A 20,095-nucleotide genomic window follows, 5' to 3' on the forward strand; every position below is an offset into this window, starting at 1 on the left:
ACCCATAATGAATTAGATAATGGAGCTCAAAAAGCAGTAGGCTATATTTTGGAGTATGTCTGGTTTGATTGACAGGCCTGGGATGGAGGAAGGTTTCTGCTATTGGTGGGTGGTAGTCGTGTTCTCGGGTTACCAGTAAATCAAGACAGATTAAACGCTTGAAAAATATAGAGTTGAAAAATATTATCGCTGTGCACTTCACTGCTGTCCAATCACTTTCCAATCACTGCTGTCCAATCACAGCGTCCCGCCCCTCCTTCACTGTGATTGGACAGCAGTTACCCACCGACACTGGTCGCTGATTGGTCCGCCCTTCAGAGTGGTTGTGCTAACGCTAATACAAGCCGAGTTACCAAACGGTTATCACAGCGAAGAAAACTGAAGCTGTGAATGACAGTCGGCACAGCCAGGCTAGTTCTCTCCAGTGCTGCTGGGTGATATTTGTTTTATTTGAGAAAAATGTTATCATCTTTTGGTCAGGTCATATTTAATTGAATCTCTCATATTTATAGTTTTGGTTTGCTGAATGTTCAGCATAATGAGTATTTTTTTTTTTTTATCTATTTCCTGCAGTGGTATGCAGTTAATAAAAATGGGTGAAAATGTCAGAATTTTATGAATATATTTACCGATATATTAAAGTGGTTCAACTTTTCACAGTTGTTCATAATGCATTTGCTAAATATCAAAACTCAAATTTAAAACATAAATGGATTCATGCATTTTTAGCAGTTTAGTTGGAAACTTTAATATTGTAAAGTATGTTTATTTTTGGCTAATATGTGCAGTGTGTGTGTCTAAATGCAATTTTTTTTTTAAAGAGGACAAGAATGTTTTTCTCTTAATCTTCTTGCACAGCCAAACATGTCAGAGGAGTCTTTTTGTTTTCTAATATAGTTGTTGAAAATGGAACTTGCTGTTGTGTTGGTGGGACATGACGAACTTGAATTATTCTTACATGTAGAAGTCCTTGTCTTGTCCTCGATAAAAAAAATATATATATATATAGAAATATACTTCCTTCTGACAGGCTTTAGAGACAAGCAATTCATCAGGTCCAGCATAAGAGCTTTTTATATAAAAAACATGAACAAGCTTTGCTTTTCTGTGTTATTAATCAGTGTTACCTCGACAAGAGCATTTAAATGTTTCCAAATTGTTAGCATTAATTGTGATACCTTAAAGATTAAAGTTATTTTGGCTGATTAATCTTTTTTAGTCTCAGATGAATTTTTAACCTTAAAAGTAGATCTGATGAAAACTATTGGCCAACACTATTTTTACTGGTTCTTTCAACTTTTGCCAGAAAAATGCACAACTTCCTTTTAACAGTAAATGGGTCAATTGGTTGAAAGACGATTCAAATACACCAAATGTTTTATGTTTGAAGAGCTCAGACATCAGCTGCTCATTTGAATTTAATGAGGTCATTTTTGTTGTTCGGGCTGATAAATGCATTGAACACCTCTGTATGCAAATATTGTAGCAGCTGAAGATGGTCAACTGGATGACTGGCTGAATGGATGACTTTCAGACATGATATTGATGTCACCTTTAGTGAAAGAACAGTACAAATGCCAGTGATTCAGTGTGAATGAAAAGCTCAGTTATTATCGTGCTCTCCTGCAGCCGGTTCACTCAACCCATTCAGGCACTGAACGTAGGCAGAGGCACACAGGTGCCTGTATTCTTTTAGTGGCCTAATGAACATTAATAAATCAATCTGTCTTAAATTTCGATACTGAATTTACTCCACAGGTGTGCAGAACAGTTTTCTCTTTGATTGTACTTTGTGTATGAAAATGGTCCGCTGAGTGGATTCAGAAAGGAATTAATCACCATGTGTCTGCTGGAGAAGTCGTGACACCCTGAATTATACACTGCTTTGTAATTACAAACAATACAAGTAGTGACAACTGATATGAGTTCTTCTGTGACAATGGGGCTTAAAATAAGCTCATCACACAGAGAAAAGAGAAAGTGCTCGACTGCTCGCTGTAGTATCAATGAATATGCACTAAATATGCAGTTGTGCTGATTCTAATTAAACCACATTACAGGCTCCCATGTACGCATGCTGAATATTCCACAATATAAACCCCAGGACTTCGCTAGGCTGGCATAGATATAATGCTCCAGATATAATTAAACCTTTATAAGCACAGTATATTACAAGGTGTACAAATACAGGGACTGCACTGATTTATCTATAACACAAGTGAGCATGAACTTATTATTCTTTGTCATGAGAGATTTAAATACAAATATTATGTGACTATAAAATAAAAATGCAACAAATGATGCTCCCATCTTGTTGGCTGTTTATCATTTGGGCCAGACAGATCTGTGCAAACACAGCTCCTGCTATTTCCAGATCCTCTGACCAAAAGTGGCTCTCAGCTTGCACCACCAGCAGGCACGTCTGTGAGCTCGAGAGCTGGATCGTGTTCAAGTGAAAAAAGCTGATGTCTGTAGATAATAATACATTTTACATAAGTAAACCTTCCTTTACATAAGGAAGGGTTACTGAGAAATCCACATTTCAGTTAAAACCAAGAAACTCATAGGAACAAGTCATTTCATACAAATAAATGAGGTAAAAAGGTTTGACTTACCATATTTATAGACGACACAGGTCCAATGCTGTTCACAAAAATGTTGACGTCAATGACAGTTGGTTTAACTGAGGAAAAAAGAAGAGACAAAATAATTACTGATAAATACTTTGATTAAGGCACAGACGTACCTGCTTCTTTTGCAAATCAAAGCAGAGTGAAGCTGGATTAATGAAACGTTATTGTTCAGACTCCTTTGAAGAGTGAAGCTTCCCTCTGGGAGTTAATAATGATCTCACATTAGTCTTCAACTGCTGTGATAAAACACCTCTTGTGTTCTTTTGAATGCAGCATTTATACATCCATGTATTCCCAAATGAACTCAGCAGCAGACTGCACTGTGACATACAATCGCACTTTAATGTCAGATGAAAAGATGTGACTGATAAATACCTCACCTCCGCTCCCCTTTAAAGCGTATAACAGAACCTACGGTGGGTGTGAAACTTCTCGGGAGCCAGTCCTTCATTTGTCCGTTCTGGGCTACTGTAGAAATGTGGCGGTGCAACATGGCGGTTTGTGTGGAAGACCAGCTCCCTTTTTCTAGATTTACACTCCGTTTAGTCTTTCTGCTTGTCACTACATAGTGTGCTGTAGATCAGACCGGCAGTGCAACATCCAGAATAGGCTCTCTTCACCACACCCCTTTCTGGGGGAAAAGCATCCCTCACACTATGTGGACAGCAGCAGTGAACCAGAGGAAGTTGAGACTTCTCTCCAAACTTCTGCTTTAAATTAACCAGTTTAAATAATAATGCTATGCTAAAGGGTTGCTGTGTAGTTAGATGCACCAACGATGATGAAAAAAAACTCCAATCTCCAACTTTTTTTCTGCTGACATGTCCTAAAAATATCCTGATAGAAGGACTTTCTGGTGCCCGGCTATACGAAAGGAAGACAATGAGATGCGGTGGGTTTTAATGTAACTTGGTCAGTCAGGTAATTTATGAACTAATTTAACTCTGATAGATTTCTAATACTTGGGTTTTTTTACAGCTATTTTACATTAAAGTCTACGGCAAAGGTTGCTTGTTTTTCCCCAAAAGGGTGCAGTGATGTCCTGCAAGCCAAAATTCTCAGACGTGCTTGCTGATCTATATAACGGACAAGTGGACAATCCGAACATGGGCACGAGGATGTCTTGGTAGCGACTAAACCTCTGTCAATATTGGCTAACTTGGCTTATGATATAAAACTAGCGAGTGGACAACTCTATTAACACAGCCAAACATTAAGCATGTGCCACAACACAAGACATAGCAAGCAAGCTAATATTACTATATCTATAATGTCCAACAGTAAGAAGGTGCATGGTGTTTGTCTAACACTCTTATTTTGCAAAGCCCTACACAACGACTAAAAGATTTACTGGAGCCTGGCTTCTTGTGCAGTCACCCTCTCTTTTTCTATGAATGACACTATTCTAGTGATACTACTGAAAATGTCATATGGATGTTAAAAGTTCAGACAATAAAAATAAGTCAGTAAAGTTAAAAAAGCAACATCTGAAATCCGGACGATTGCAGGGAGCAGCAGGTGGGGTTAAGTCATGTAATTACAGATATGCCAAATTTGGCCAATAATTACTTCACCAGGAAGGTGCTGTGATTTCAAGAAGGAAGGTCTGACTTCCAGCTTCAATCATGGAGGAATCTCCCTGGCTTTCCCAACCTCCGCTGCTCGCAATGATTTCATGCTCAGGTGTAAAAGTGTCATTTAAATCTACAGCTTTTAAAACAGCTAAGTGACAGCGATGACACGCTGTTGCCACCAGCATTTACGTTTGCTTAGCAAAGGACTCCTCCATCATTTCACATTACCTGTCTTTGGAGTCTTTGTGTCTGAGCCAATTAAATCCACAGCCAGATTTATTCCACCTGCCAGTCTCCGCTGCAGCGTTCGACTAACATGTGCTAACAGATGGCACACTTCTGCAGCTTCCCTGCTGAGGCCGCATTTCAAAAACTCTATATTCATAACTCTATAACACCTGGGGAACAAACTGAGTGGATCTACTATGAGATCAGACACATAACTTTAACAATCTGAATGTAGTATTTGACAGAATCATTCCAAACAACTTTATTAAAACCCTTTTATACCCGTTTCATGTCATGTAACCACCACATGGGCTGCAAACACTTTAAACACACTTCTACAAGTACAACCCAGTTTCCAAAAAGTTGGGATGTTGTGTAAAATGCCATTATGCTCAAATGGAGTTAATTTGTATGAGTAGTTCATGTTGAGCAGGCAGTAGTGTAACATTCACACAATGAATTTTTAGCATGAGGAGCTCGGTGTATGTTTGTATGAGCACACAAAGATTTTGATAACGTGTTTCACTTGAAGGTGAATTGATGCTCCACTTTTCTTCACATTGGTTTTCTTCTAGGATTAGAAACCTATTTCTAAAATCATAAATGGCTCCTTTGAAGACATTCTCTCGATGACGTCATGTGCAGCTGTATAGCTATACAGAGATGACCAGCGGGAACGTGTTTCACTTGAAGGTGAATTGATGCTTCACTTTTCTTCACATTGTTTTTCTTCTAGGATTAGAATCCTATTTTAAAATCATAAATGGCTCCTTTGAAGACATTATCTCGATGACGTCATGTGCAGCTGTATACAGAGATGACCAGCGGGAACATTTGCACTCACAAGATGCACATAAAACCAACAGAGAAAAGATCAGCAGGATTTCCACATTTAATTCTGCACTTTGGGCCTGATTTACTGAGATCTCAAATAAAGGGTACTAAATTGCGTGTTCCTTCCAAAAGTTTGCACTTTTTTTTTTTTGCACTCGTTTTGCGGCTGATTTACTGAGTAATGCGTCATTAAAATCAGGTTCAAATCGCTGTTTTTAAATGAGGGGTTTGCGTGTTAAAGTGATTCCAGCAATGGAAAACAGAGCGACCGCAAAAGGAAAAGGAAATCTGATCCCATTGAAATTAAGAAATATAAATATAACGAGAACAAAACGCTTTATAGGAGATTATTAGCAAGAAAGTCAAAACTGTGGGAAAAACAAAAAGGCCAAAAAAAAGGCTTAATAATTAAACGTCAGCAAATAAAAGAGGAGGGACGGTGGATGAGATCCTCCAACAAACAGCGATCAGCAGGTCCAGATCTTTCTGTGATGAGCAGGTGACTTTTCATTCAGTGCCTCGATAGTGTTCGTGAACCTGATGAAGCTACCTGTGAATTCTGCAGGACACATTCAGGACCTGTGACAGCACACCTGAATAACGGGACTGGGGGGGATATCCAAGCAGAGATACGCTGGAACGACCCAGAGGCAGGGAAATGCTGAGAAGTTTTGACATTGCTGGTATTTCGTGGCTCCTCCTTGTTGATGGCTGTCAATCATCATTCAGTTCATTCAATAACTCAGAAATGTCATCGCTGGACAAACGATATGTCTAAATATTTTTTTCCCTTTGACATCTCAAAAATGTTTCCACAGCTGTAAAACCTCGTTCTCGTATTCTTTAGTTTCTCTGCGTCTCCTTCTCACCACAATAAGAGCAGCAGTCTCTCCAGATTTGTGCATCTGATTAATACGTTCCTTTCAGTCCTACTAAAATAAACACGCAATCACTTCTCCTGTTTCTACGTTCAGGTTTAGTAAATATCGTTGCGGGTGTTAAATGTACGTATTTGCAGGTTCCCTCCCAGGATTTTGCACCTTCAAGCAGAAACGCTCAATATGACATATGCATGCAGGCAAACACACAAAATGGACAACGTGTGTTAAATTGCACATTTGAAAGATGCAATCCTCACTGCACGTCGTTAGTAGGTCTGCTTGGACATTTTTTGGTGGTGTGGCGTTTGCACGTGATTTTACACACGCAAATGTTTAGTAAATCAGGTCCCTTATGTAAATGCACCTGCCGTTTTCATCCACAGAGGTACAGTGTGTTGTACACAAAAGAGGGAAGGTGTGGTCCCTTCTCAGATACATTTTTCATGGAGTACCATAGCTATTTTGGGTACTCAAAAATGTGTGTTGCATTCAACACACAAATACGGTTGGATCAAAAGCAATTTGAACACAAGTGAACAAAACTATAAACACACAAATCACAACCTGAATAAATTGAATATTTTACATACTGATTTTTTTAAACTTCTTCAGGTGTAAACATAATGTAAGGAATTTTTAGAGAGCTGTTTAAGGTATTTACATTTGTGAAGAACAGTCATGGTGTTGCAGTGCACCTGTTGTTGTTGTCAGAGATCGTCTGGTAGCTAAAACTAATTTAGCACTAGCATGAGTCAATCCCATAATGTAAATATGTATTTTTCATGTCACAGTTAAAACCATGAAAACTTTATTATGATAAACTGGGTTTCAGCTACTAAAATTTTATTTGATCTAATGTATATTGCCAGGTGAAGCCTTGAAGTTGCACAGCTGTTGCCTCTTTTTGATTTGTTGCTTAGCGACCGTCAAGGCGACCGGATTGGTTCCTTCAGTCAGTCATGTGTGAAACCCTGAATGTCTGAATTAGTGTTTTCCAGACTGTCAGATTGTTGTTGGAGTTACAAAACACAAATGCTCAGCCATCGCATTGACTGATTATTTCACTCTCGATATTTCTTCTACCATCTATAAAAACACACAACACACACACAAGATGTTAATACGTTAACACGGAGAAAAACTTGACTTTTACTGAAGGATGTCTTAATATTTTGCATTCATGATAGCCACAAGTGCATGCTGAAGAACTTGGTTTTAAAGACCTCTGATTGACTACCCGAACCGTAACCAATTCTCACTCCTCTCGTCAAAATCTAGAATCAGTTATCTGTTCCAGATCAGGCATTGACAGTCATCATTAATCACAATGAGGTAGCCGGTGAGAGCTACTAATGTCTGCTTGCGACAGACAGACAGGTGCCATTTCAGCCTCCACAAATGAAAAAAAACTAGAAACCTTGTCTTTTGTAATCATAGAACCACTGTGGAACCAAATGAAAATTCATGTGGTCTGCCACTGCTGGAGTTATGAACACTGTAAACCATGCTCCGACAGAAATAGACCGTAAGGTGTGGGCAATAAAAGAATAAAAGAATAGGTATTTCACTTGATAATTATCTCCCTTTGAAAATTTGAACCTTTGGCAATCAAGATGCAGTAACATTACCTCATTCATACGGTACTAATTGTGTTGCAGATTGTAATTCTGCACCTGCCTACAGTGCCACTTAACAACAGTTAGACTCTGACCAGTCACTCAGTAAATGGCGACAGCTCATTACCTTTAAGGGAAATAGAAAACATGAATTAGAAATGAATTAGCAGCTGTGTGTGCAGCCACCGGTGAAACATTAAGAATGGTCATACTAAATATACTGTATTCTTCAGAGGTGCTTTCTCCTCAGATACCAATACAATAACAGTGTGATGATGGGCAGGCGGTTTTAAATAACACAAATATAACGGAGGATGAAGTCTCTCAGAGGAGAGTATAATGTGCTCTGCAATGGTGAATGAGCACTTGGAGACTATTTCTAAAATCATCCAGTGAGGTGGGAGAGGGGAAGCTGTAACCTGGTGCAAGATTTATTTGTCATTAAGGTGGGCAGAGGATGATGAACAGGTCCACGGAGACATTAGCTAATCTCTCTCCAGGTTTGCACCGGAGCCTGGCCCTGTCTGATGAATGGATGTAAATGAGCTGCTCGTGAAGAGCGGAGACAAGCTGCAGCCTCGTCTCTCTGTTTGACACACTGACTGGGATATTTATGGCAGACAGCATCATGTGGCCATGGCTGGATATTTGCCTTTTCATGGTAAAATAGAATTAGAAATGTCTTTGTCAGACCACATTAGACTGTCATCCTGGGTTTGAAGAAAAATACAGGAAAGGAATGCATTGAAAGGGACAAGTCATGGAGTTTGAATCTATCCTATAAATCCATGTTACTTCCCACCTCTCTCTAGATTTTTCTACTTTTGTCTGTGATCTGTATAAACTGAAAAAGCAGCATTGCAGATAAAGTTTGATTGTCTGCTCCCTCACCAACTTTCCCAGGTTACAAAGGACTGAAATATTGAATGAGTTGATGAAACGTCCTCCGATGTGAGGAGTCAAACTGATCAATTCTTTTGACCTCTGCTGCTCATGTATGCTGTTATTCTGCGTACATTTGGCTCTTCCCACCCCATCCTTTCCTGGATGGGTCCTAAGTAAGAAGATAATCCATCTTTGATTTTCAATAATTCCTTATTACCACTCGCAAAAAGGTGTAGAGCAGTGAGTGGGTGTCGCCCACACTGCATATCAGTGCTGGCTGGCCAGTGCTGGAATAATGGAATAAAGAGGATTAACGTGATTACCGAGGGTTACAAGACATGGTTTAATAAATGTCACAATATTAATGAGAATTGGCTGCATTTCTGATAGATTTATATATAAATACAAAAATGCATTTTAAAATAAACAGAATGTAAAAAAAATGTTGTATTTTATTTTAGGTTTAACATGATAATATAGAATTTTGACTGACTGCTCAGATTTGACAATATACCTTCAAAGTCTAATTATATATGTTTACCTAAGTATGTCAACATTTACTATCTCAAAATTTTGCCTTGCAATCTATTTACTTATACCATTTTCCCATTTCATTTTTTTTTCCTGACAGAAATTGGCTTACACATGAATTAAATACAAATTAATTGCATCATAACAAATAGTTACTTTATTTCCATCGACTGCCCTTAACCTAAAGAAAAGTAGAGTTGTATCATTGCCTTCTTGTTTCTTGTCTATCCTCACAGCTGGAGTAACTGCTGCTGCACATTTTTGTCTACTCATTAATCACATAAGCTAGCAGGAACTCCCGATGACATAACTACATGCGGGAGAGTCGCAGCCTGGTCCTGGTTGGTGTCTACATCCTCTGAGTCACAGCATAATGACTGATGGCAGAAATACTTCTCTCACTATCCGGGCTCATTACTTGAGGAATTGCCAAGGGCTCTGAAATATTCAAAAAGCAGAACAGATCACCCCCCTCAGGCTAACTGTAACACGGCCGATCATCTGTCACCTCGTGAGTAGACACCAAAGCTAGTTTAAGGAGGGCTCTTTAATGATGGTGTGGGAAAATGACTGCAATAGGGCTGCAGCGAAGTCTGAGTTAAATCTAGGATTCACATTGGAGTGTATTCATCACCTTTCAGCTGTTTATTCTAGCAAGTCTGAAGACAGAAATCTGTTATATTCTATAAATAAAATAGTTTGTCCCTGACTGTCATAATTAAATAAATTTTGATAAAATGCAAATGCCAAATAAAATGTGATATATTACATCTTAATCATTTCCTTGATAACCAAGACATCACATTAATGATCAATTAAGTTTAAAGTTATTGGAAAATACTGTAAATACTGTAAAGCTCTTTATATGTGGCCAAATGTTCCACCCTATAAATAATGTATTGAGTGTCAAAGTTTATTCTTGATCTTGCAAAGAGTAGTTTGAAAAAAGTATCTTAACCCAAACCAGCCCAATTCTGTCACCAACCAACTGATGGAACATGAAACTTACTTCAATCGAATGCCAAAAACAATATTAACACTAACCAGTAAATACCAAACTAGATTGTGACAGACTGAGCTGCTCGTTTCTGACATTTCAAGAACAAAACTAAGATGGTTTTCTTCTTTTACTATTGTGACACACAGCTCTAAATAATTATAGAGAAGTGAACGTTCAATGTCCAAACCAGATCAATCAATCACTGTCATTTGCTGAGCAGAGTCCAACAGATCCTGACAGTAGCCAACTTAGTTACCAAAGTAACAGTCAAAACAAACATCTCAGTCATTTTTCTGCGTGAAAAAGGTCGTATTTGAACCAGCCCATTCCTTTTGTTGTTTTCTTTCTTTTCTTTTATGTCATTTGAAAGCCTGTTGTGTTACTGTGGTGGTGTCAGCTTTAAATTGTGTCTTGACATCATTCACAAAGGAGTAAAAAAAAGAATACAAAAAAAGGTGGTAATTATAAAGGGATTTTCTCTAAGTCCCTCAGAGTGCTGCATATGTGCCCATGTGTAGCTCCCCTTTCCTGGTGTTAGAGTCTGTTCGCTGTTCTTCTCATAATTATGTCAGACATGTATTAAGTTTGTGGTTAACACTAACGCAACATTCATCTCTACTGTTTCACATTTAAAGGGAAAACATAACAGTGTGGATTTTATTGAGGGGACGTCACAGAAAACATCATTTATGTGACAGATGCTAAGATATAAATGATGGAGATTGTTTCAACATTTTTTGTCAATTTGAGCTTTTTCATACAGTATAACTCTTTTTTTTTTTTACAGGTTGCACTACTCCAACTGTTTAAAACCACTTGGGGATGGTTGGATGGAGGACTTTTAGTCAGGAAATTGGTGTTCGAGTTTGTGTGAAAGCAAAGATCAATGTGGATTTCTTTTAATTATTTACATTGCGCAACGTCTTAATTTACATAATGTAGTTTAAGTAACTTACGTGATGTACATAACGTTACGTACGTAAGATTTACTTATTTAAACGCAAAGCATTAGCTTTTCCTGATCACATAGTTTTTAGTGCCTAAAAATCAGAAGTACCGTAATTTTCCCACCAGTGGGGCAAAACAGGACACTGACACAGCGTCCTCTGGTGGACAGACAGGTGTGTTAGACACTTTGGACTGATACCGTGTTGGTGGAGTTGCAAACATGTTTGTTCAGAGCTCATGCACATGGTAAATGGTCTGTATTTATACAGCACTTTATCACCCATTTCACACACACATGTATGGGGCTTGCCTGCCATAAGGAGCAACTTGGGGTTCAGTGTTTTACCCAAGGACACTTCGACATGAGCAAGAGGAACCAGAGATCGAACTGCCCACCATATGATCAGTAAGCAACCTGCTCGACCATCTCAGCTACAGCCAACCAAAGTATGTGACACCATGGACTTGGAAAAAAAATATTGTATTTCTTTGGAAAAGTTGGATGGGAGTCTGCGGAGCCAGAAGCTTTTTGGAGCCAACCCTTCATGGCCCTCGGTGGTATTGCACTTTAAGGCACTTGCACACTGGCTTCACTTTTCAGAAGCTACGCCCACTTTTACAGTCTGTGGTTTAAACATGAGCATGACAAATTGTGTGCTGTAGCTACTTACTAAAGTAGTGCGATTTTTAGCTATTAAAAACTACATTGGGTTTAGAATAAAATGATCTAATTTCTGCTGAATAATATCTTCTGTGGCCACACAGAGCAGATGCAGATTAATGCTACACAGTAACAGTAGAATAGCAGAACAAGTGAAAAAGACCAATAAAGACGGTAAAGTGACTCAATAGTATCAGTTACACAGCAATGGACTGTATATCTAACGTTTGCTGACGTTAGATAGCATTAGCCACCAGATGCTCCTGGTCAGACCAGACCAAGTACAGCTGTAGATACAAAACCCCTGAGTTTAATTGATTAAGAGTGTGTTTATTGCTTAAGAATTTAACTTTTCTTTATAAGTCACACTTCAAGATGCAACACTAAGTGGAAAAAAAAAACCTCAAGCTAAACTGAAAGACACCTCAAATACCACCACAGACAGACATGAGAAAACTAGGACACCATTTAGACCTTTTCAGTTCAGTGTGGACCCTCTCTCAACATCCCCACCACAAGCATCACTTTAAATTCAAGCCATGCAATGCTTGGAAATGCCCCTTGTTGTTTAACCATGGGTTTAAAAAGTCACATTCATTAATGCCAAGAGGACAAGGTCAATTGACTTTAGCGCACCATCTGCCATCAAAGGGCCCGTATCACAACAAATGGCTTTCTAATTTACTTATCTGTGGTCTGTGGTCAGGGGCTAATTGCCCATATCCCATTTAACATTGCGTTTTTAAAATCATCCATACAAGTTAATTTAGTCTGCTTTGGCCAGGCAACCAGCGAGGAATACTGATTTCTGATACACTATAGAATAATAATTTTCCATGTCAATGACTTTGTATGTGTTTGTGTGCGTGTGTGTGTGGGTGGTGGAGGCACATCAAGAAAAATACCAGAAAAACAGAAGACCTAGCAGTCCCTAAAGTAGCTTAGTGAAAAGGTCACTGTGTTTTTATTAAGCTGACACACAGTTGCTACATCCTGTGGCTGACAGCTAAACACTGGAGCAGACATCATCCATAAAATGTGAAAGTCCCACTCTGTTCATGACTTTTACTTGTTTACTGGATCACGACATTCATCACTCCTTCCTATTTCTGCCAAACAAATTCATTTCCATCGCATACAGTAGGAATGATGAAACACTGTGCAAATATAAGCACATTAAGCAGCTGCTAATATATATTTTCTAGTATGTTTAAATTTAAAAATAACTCATTGTAAAGTTGTAAGTGGACACTGCAAATGCATTGCAGCTTCAACGTTTGTCATTTTGAAAATGGTTGGTATCACAAACTGGATGGACACTACTTCTACCACTTCTCCTGGCTAGAGAACTTAAATCATAAAATGACAATATTTTGTCAAGGACCATATTGGTCTATGACAAACCTTTCAAGAGATTTTCCAAGAGCTCTATTAAATAAAAATAATTTTTGGGGAGAGGAAAAATCTTTATTCTTGTCTTATTGGGAAAGTTTTGCTGAACTACAAATAATCTTAGAACATTGAAGCCATTCCATCGTAAAGGCAAGCAAAACATGAAATAAAACATTTAGACTACAATCAACCCAGAATTCAACACTCACTGTAGAAGACTTTGTTACACTGTTAAAAAGAAATGTGTAATGTTATGAAAATGTTTTTGTCCAGTCCTCAAACGCAAGCCTAATTTGGCGAAAGCAGTGTTGTACTGTATATTGAAGCCAATATGGTTATTATAATTGAACTGAAGAACTGAATATTGAACATGAACACGTAGTCCTGACTTTACCGTTTTAGGTTTCACCTCATAGTGTCATTTTTAGTAGAAGCAAGCAGTTATGTCAGTGAAACACTGAAAACACATGGCCTGATACTTGCCTTGCACTAAAAGAGGGAGACAAAGAGCCACATATTACACTCGAGGTGGTGGAGACCAAAAAGGAGGCAACATTTTGTAAGCAAACGCAAATATTTTCCTGTCTCTGCTAGATGTGTTCGTAGCTGCTGTTTGGTAGCCAGTTGGCCATGTGAATAAAAAAAAATGATAACGAATCAGTGTTTAAGGCACTTCCCAGTGTTGTGTTGGCCGAAATCCGTTATTGCAGGTTTAACGTCCTTGAAAAAAATTGAAACATCTACAATCCAATGACAACAGGCCCTCGGTGTACTGGTGAAGTCCATGTGACATGATTGAAAGACCCTTAAACATGTACCAAATTTATTTTCTCCAATGCATTATTCCATATATACTGGCCAATACAATAAAGAATAAAGTCCACAAGATGGAACCACTAATTTCCATTTCATGAATGATCCTTTAAAAAGAAACATCGCAAGTTGGTGTCATTCGACTCTAAAGCATAACTGATATTTCAGGTAATGTAAAGGTCTTCAGTGAACCAGATGTTGCTGGAAAATCTGACTGCTCACTCTGACTTATGATTGTATGTCCTACCAGAGAGGATTTACAGTCGTGAGTGAGGCGGCGCCTGAAATTGGACAAAAAGGCTGAGTGGACGCTCAAGAAACACCAGATGTGTGACGCCAGATGAGGAGAGTGAGAAGTGAGGGTTATTTATGAGACTCAAAGTGACACTTGTGTCGTGAGAGTGGGATCAGCTCTCACAGGGCCTCAGCAATGTGTGAGGTCATCCACACCTGCCCCTCAGTGACATCCTGTGTACCAGTCAAAGCTGTTCTTTTCTGTCCCCACTCTGCCGGGTCAAAACACAACGGCTTACATGACTTGGTATCCATAGTAACAGATATACCCACTCAAGATTCAAGTTATATAGATGCTTAAGTTTGCTAAATCAAGATGGATAGAATAATCAGGATATAGCGATAGTGTTGCAGCTGTTTCCTAGCCAACTTTGTTGGTGACTGACAATCAGTCACTTTATTTAGCCCCTTTTCCACTGCTGGTACTGACTCCGCTAGACTCTACTCACTTTTTCTGGTTTTCCACTGGACAAAAGTTGTGGCTGGTACCTGGTGCTATTTTTGGTATCATCTTCATTGAGGTCTAAAGCGAACTGAGCCGATCCTGAAAGGTGACGTGAAAGCAATGCAGACCACCTATTGGTCAGGAAGAATCACTACAATCACTGCATCACTGTGTGCGAGACACGGAGCATCCTGTTAACAGTTGTTAACTCGCCAAACTATACTGGCCACAATTTTTCTCTTTCACTGGACTACTCGAACAGCAACTGGCCAAACCATGCCGTTGTTAATTGTGTGGGTGCAGATGCTCCTCTGTTTGTTTTCCAGTGAAAGGATCCAGTAAGTGTGTGTCGCTATAGTAACAATGCAATATTGAAGGGTATTAGCTGCAGCAGAAATAAAAACATCCAGAGAAGAACCTGATACCAGGAGCAAGTACAGTCGAGTAAAGTAGATCCGGTACCAGCAGTGGAAAAGCATCTTTTGAAAACTATTTCAAACAGATATTTTATACATCTTGCCTATTTGCTCTGATGCTTGTATACAGTATTTACAGCGACTGTCTGCGACCCAATTTGCGAAACCAAGGCAATGAGCTGAAAGAAGCTAAAACTCTTAACAGCATAGTTTGGTGAAATCATCTGTAGTTTTCATGGTTGTTTGATCTTCTGTTGTGTAAATATTCACTACAGCAGCTTTAAAGGTACGACGCGATCAAGTCTACTGGTCTCTTGAGAAAAACAAACACACCAGCCTCAGTCAGATCGCTGTTGGTTAGAGTCCGTTAGCCAGACAAAATGAAAACCATGACTACAAATACAAAGAAGCTCCAACAGCAAAGAAGGAATCGTGATCACGAGCCGAAGCTGAGGTAACAGCCATGACTGAGGCAGTGCGCACTGTGTAAAACAACAGGCTGTTGAAGTGCTAAGTGTCAGCTGGATGCCTCCTGCTAAAGCGTGTGCTGTTACAATTCCGTTTCTCAGATGGATGAAAACTGACCTCCAGCTCTACTGGGGTGACTGTGGCCTGTGAACAATTCATGCTTGTAATTTCTACCAAGATAAAAGCTGCATTTTGCTTGAAAGTAATACCTCACAAACAAAAAGTCGCAGAAGTATTTGGTCTGAAACCCCTGTTTGTTATGCATAGATTGTAACACCATCCTGCCACCAGAGGCCTCTTTTCAAATCCTAAAACTCCAGAAGCACAGCCTTGTTGAAAGAAGTGATTGGGAGCATCAGCTCATCAGACCCGACAAACACATTGACTGTATACAAGGATTAAATGAGTCAGTGAATTAAAGAACTCCTAATGTCTCTTTCATCCACTCCAAGTTTCGACCTTCAAACGTAATTTATATTCATGAGTTACATCTTGACCCTTTGTTACACTGTAGATCAGCAGGTGAGAGACAGCCAGATGAAAAGTGTACAAATTTTCACTTTACTTGAAGAAAATCTTAAACACACTAAAAATATAACGCCTACGTATTAAATCTTAGATGCATATGTTGGTAAAAACGGACTCAAAACAATTAATCATTTGACACATAAAAGTATGATTATTTATTCAGTATATTTTTTTATTGAACAATTATACTATGATCCCAATGATGTGGGTTGTGTGAGTATTTTCATATTTAAATTTCCCTCCTTAAACAGATATCTTATCGTAGTAGTTAAGAAGTACCTTATTTTAGAGGATTAGAGTATAATTAGCTTGCTTGATAAATTGAACATAGGTTTATCTTTTATAAACCTACTCATTGGTTGGTAGATAGTTTGAGTAAAATCTATCATGATTCTGCCTTTTGGTTATTCCTGTTGTATTTTGTAGTCACTCAACCCGTGTCTTGGTTTGCTTTATTTCCTGTCCTTGTGTTTTCTCACTTGTCTGCCCTGGCCCGATTAATTTCATCTGTCCTTCATTGTCCTCCTCTCTCCACTGTATTTAGTCTGTGTGTTCCCCTGTCTCAGTGTCAGGTTGTTCTTTTCTGTTGCCATGTTTGTGGATCCTCGAGTCGAGCTTGCTGTCCATGTTCAGCCCCATCGTTGTGTTTCAATATTTGTGTCTTGCGTGCCAACTTTTGTTTTCTAAATTTTGTTTTTGGGATTCACCCCAGTTTAGACTTGCTTTACTTGTGTTATATTTCAACTTTAGTTTAATAAAGCTTTTTTTTTGTATTTACCTGGAGCCTTCTGGTTGTCGTGAATTTGGTTCCTTTTATTGTTTTGAAAAATCGTAACGCAACAAGGCAGAAAAAAGGTGACCACAACATCAGAAGAGCCACACGTCAAGCTTTGTACATGGAGAGATGAAAAACAAACATCACATATCCAGAATTTGCTAAATAGAGAATGCAAGACTCCAATCAGCAAAAGTCCTGTCAGAAGAAGACTGTCCTTTAGTGGTCTCAGAGGACGAGAATCTAAACCACTTTTCAGGTGGGGAAACGAGGCCAAACGCTTGGGGTGGGTGAATGCCAGTGTTTCACAGTGCATGATGGAAAATAGTCCTATTTACTGGGCAATCTAAATTAGAGTTTTTTTGTCAGTAACAGATGGGTTGATGTGTGAGACATAAAGACGAGGGAATCATACCCAAGTGTATCAAACCTACAGAATGGTGGGAATATTCAGTCTGCACTGACTCCACCCTGACCAAGGAGAAGCAGCGCTCCTTCAGAGACATGCTCCACCCTCTGGTTTGTATCTTTGTGGAGGATTCACACTGCAGCAGGATAATAAGCCCAAACACACCTCACAGCTTTGAAGAACAACTGAAGACCAAAGAGAGCTGACTGTTGACTTTCCTCCACGGTCACATGACCTCAACAACACTCAATATTTCTGGGAGACCTGAAGACTGAGAAGGTCAAACAGTCCTGACATAACAAAGACGACTTCGGAGTATTGTCCAATCATGCAGGGATAACATCAGCTTTTGGAACTCTCATTAAAGCAAATACTCAGATGCTGAAATTCACTGACATTGTTACACATTCACATTTTCACTTAAATTGTTAAGCAGATATTTTCATTTGCAATTAAACACTTTGCATTAAATTTAAAACAATTGCAAAAATAAAAGTGGTTTCAGACACTTGGCCCACTGTAAATGTGCCATGCAAAACATTCTTGTGTTTTTGGTGTTTTCTTACAGTATCAGTTTTACTTCAGAGCTTTCTTGTACAGTGTTTTCAATTTGCTGTAATTGCAAAAATATGCTGCTCACAGATGGAATCACCTTCCTGATGATCTCAGATGTGCCTACACTTGCAAGTCCAAACTAAAAACTCTGCTTTTCTCCTTTGCCTTTGGTTGATTGGTGCATTTACTGCACTCCCATGTCTTTTGATTCATTTGGGGTTCCTTAACCTTTCAGGTCAAAATCTGATGGTGTCCAATTGGATTTAATTTCCATGCATCTTATTTCATTTACCACATTTTTTTAAATCCCAGTTTGATTTCATTTTGGCTTCACTTGCTTTTATTTTGGAATGTTGTTATAATGTGTTTCTTTGTAAAGTACTTCTTCAATCTATAAAGGAACCTGAATGCTTTATGAACACTGGAATAAACTATTCTAATGTTGTGCAAGTCGTGGCTTACATTGTATCATAAAATGAGCCTTTTCAGGAAGTGTGACCCATTTAATTATTCGATATTAGATTGAAGGACACCACTAATCTGCACATTATTCAGATTATAATAGGCTACCATCTGAATCTGCAGCTATCTCAGAGCTCCGTTAGAAAAGATTAGTTGAACTCCGTGTACATACATGAGAAAGCTGATTTACATTTACAGTCTGCGAAAACAGTTCAGAAGTGACCCTCACCTCCAATATCCGGTCGCAGTTTCTTATCATATTCTTTCAGTAAATTATTGAGTATTTCCGTGGCGTCGGTTTCCTGGGATTTGGGAGCCAGCATCTGGTTCACAGTGACATCCTCGTAGTCCTCTTCGTACTCCATTGTTAGAGAGCTGAAGGTAAAAACGAAAGAAGGTGATTGGAAACAGCAGGAGCCCCGACGGTGCATTAAAACACGCGGTGCGGTCTGCAGAGTGCATACATGTAAGCACCGTGTCAGTGTCCCAGAGGGTCCCTCACATCAACTTCGACCCACGCAGGCATAAAGTTTTCTTAATCACCACAGTGAGCATTTAGAGCGTCGCCAAAACGCAGCATTTTCTTTTACTTTATGAAGGTTTCAACTAAAGTGCGCCACTTACCAGGTGTGAAGGACTGACAGAAGTAAGACATGAGCCAGTAATTTGGATGACATGTTTCACGCGGGAGGACAACAAGTAGAGATGTGTCAGCGGACGGTGCTTATCGGTGTCTGGACGCGACGGTCACAGCTGCGCAGAGAAGAGAGCAACGCTACGGCGCTTCTTAGTTTGTAATCCAGTAGGAATCTCTCTCATTGTTAAAACCAGGCGGGGTTTTTTTTTTTTTTTTTTTTAAAAGATGCTTCCCTGCTTGGTTTTAAATACGAAGTAGCCGCTTGTCACACGTAAAGGGCAGTTTGCAGTTCCTCGGTTGCGGACACGGCTGTTCTTTTACGCAGGTGCGCACACTCTGTATGCGTCCTCTGAAGGCGCCTAATTCATCAAAAACTCCTCTGTGGCCAAGTCTGTGGCCAAGTCTGCGTCAGACTAGTTTGCAGTTCTCATTAAAGCTGCTATACCTGCACAAGACACTTTTTTTTCTCTAGTTCCTCCCAATTTATTATTTGTAGGCTGGTTAGTGCCAAATAAAAACCAAGCGCACCTGTTAAGAATATATATACTAGGCTACATCATGAATACTTAGAAATAATTTTATATAAATTATTTACATGCTGATTATCAGTATACATCCTTCTTTTTTGTAGCTGCTGATTTTCATTATTGATCATTATTCTTGATGAATTGATTTGTCTAAAAAATGCCAGAAAACTGTAGAAAATATTATGGATGTCACCACAGTTCCTGTTTTGTGTCACATAACTGTCCTAAATATCAACCTATTAAATTGGGTCACATAAAGGAAAAGAAAAATTAGCACAAAGGGAAAGCTGTGATTTTTAGTTTACAAGTCCATTTAATAATTCAAGAAATTATCAAAATAGTTGTTCTGTCCATCGACTAACTGATTAATCAACTAATTGTTGCAACTTTTTTTGGTCTTATATTTTTCTGAACATGTGACGAAGCATCTTTGTTAGTTGCCAAATATTCATTGAAAAGCTTGTACATCAAAGTGCTCCTGGAGCCCTGTTAAACCTACTAAATGCCATAATTGGCATGCAGCCTCGTACAGTATGAAGCCGCCTTTGTAAGCGAGGCCCTCCTCATGCTGTGTTTATAGTCT

At 39.0% G+C, this 20,095-nt stretch overlaps 1 protein-coding gene across 1 annotated transcript in view; it reads right to left on the minus strand.

Moving 5' to 3' along the window:
* LOC138198985 (gamma-aminobutyric acid receptor subunit gamma-3) overlaps window positions 1-19,251 on the minus strand; it is a 53,643-nt gene extending 34,392 nt beyond the window's left edge. The window contains exons 1-3 of the mRNA XM_069150823.1: window positions 18,973-19,251; window positions 18,578-18,723; window positions 2,616-2,683 (exon numbers count right to left, since the gene is read on the minus strand). Coding sequence (XP_069006924.1) covers window positions 2,616-2,683; window positions 18,578-18,723; window positions 18,973-19,025 — 267 coding nt within the window. The 5' untranslated portion in view covers window positions 19,026-19,251. The remainder of the gene's footprint in view (window positions 1-2,615; window positions 2,684-18,577; window positions 18,724-18,972) is intronic.
* Window positions 19,252-20,095: the final 844 nt, after the last annotated feature.

This window comes from Embiotoca jacksoni, unplaced genomic scaffold, assembly GCF_022577435.1.
Source record: "Embiotoca jacksoni isolate LCO1_2020_lvr unplaced genomic scaffold, fEmbJac1.0.p SCAF_16, whole genome shotgun sequence".
In the NCBI taxonomy this organism is placed as follows: Eukaryota; Metazoa; Chordata; class Actinopteri; family Embiotocidae; genus Embiotoca; species Embiotoca jacksoni.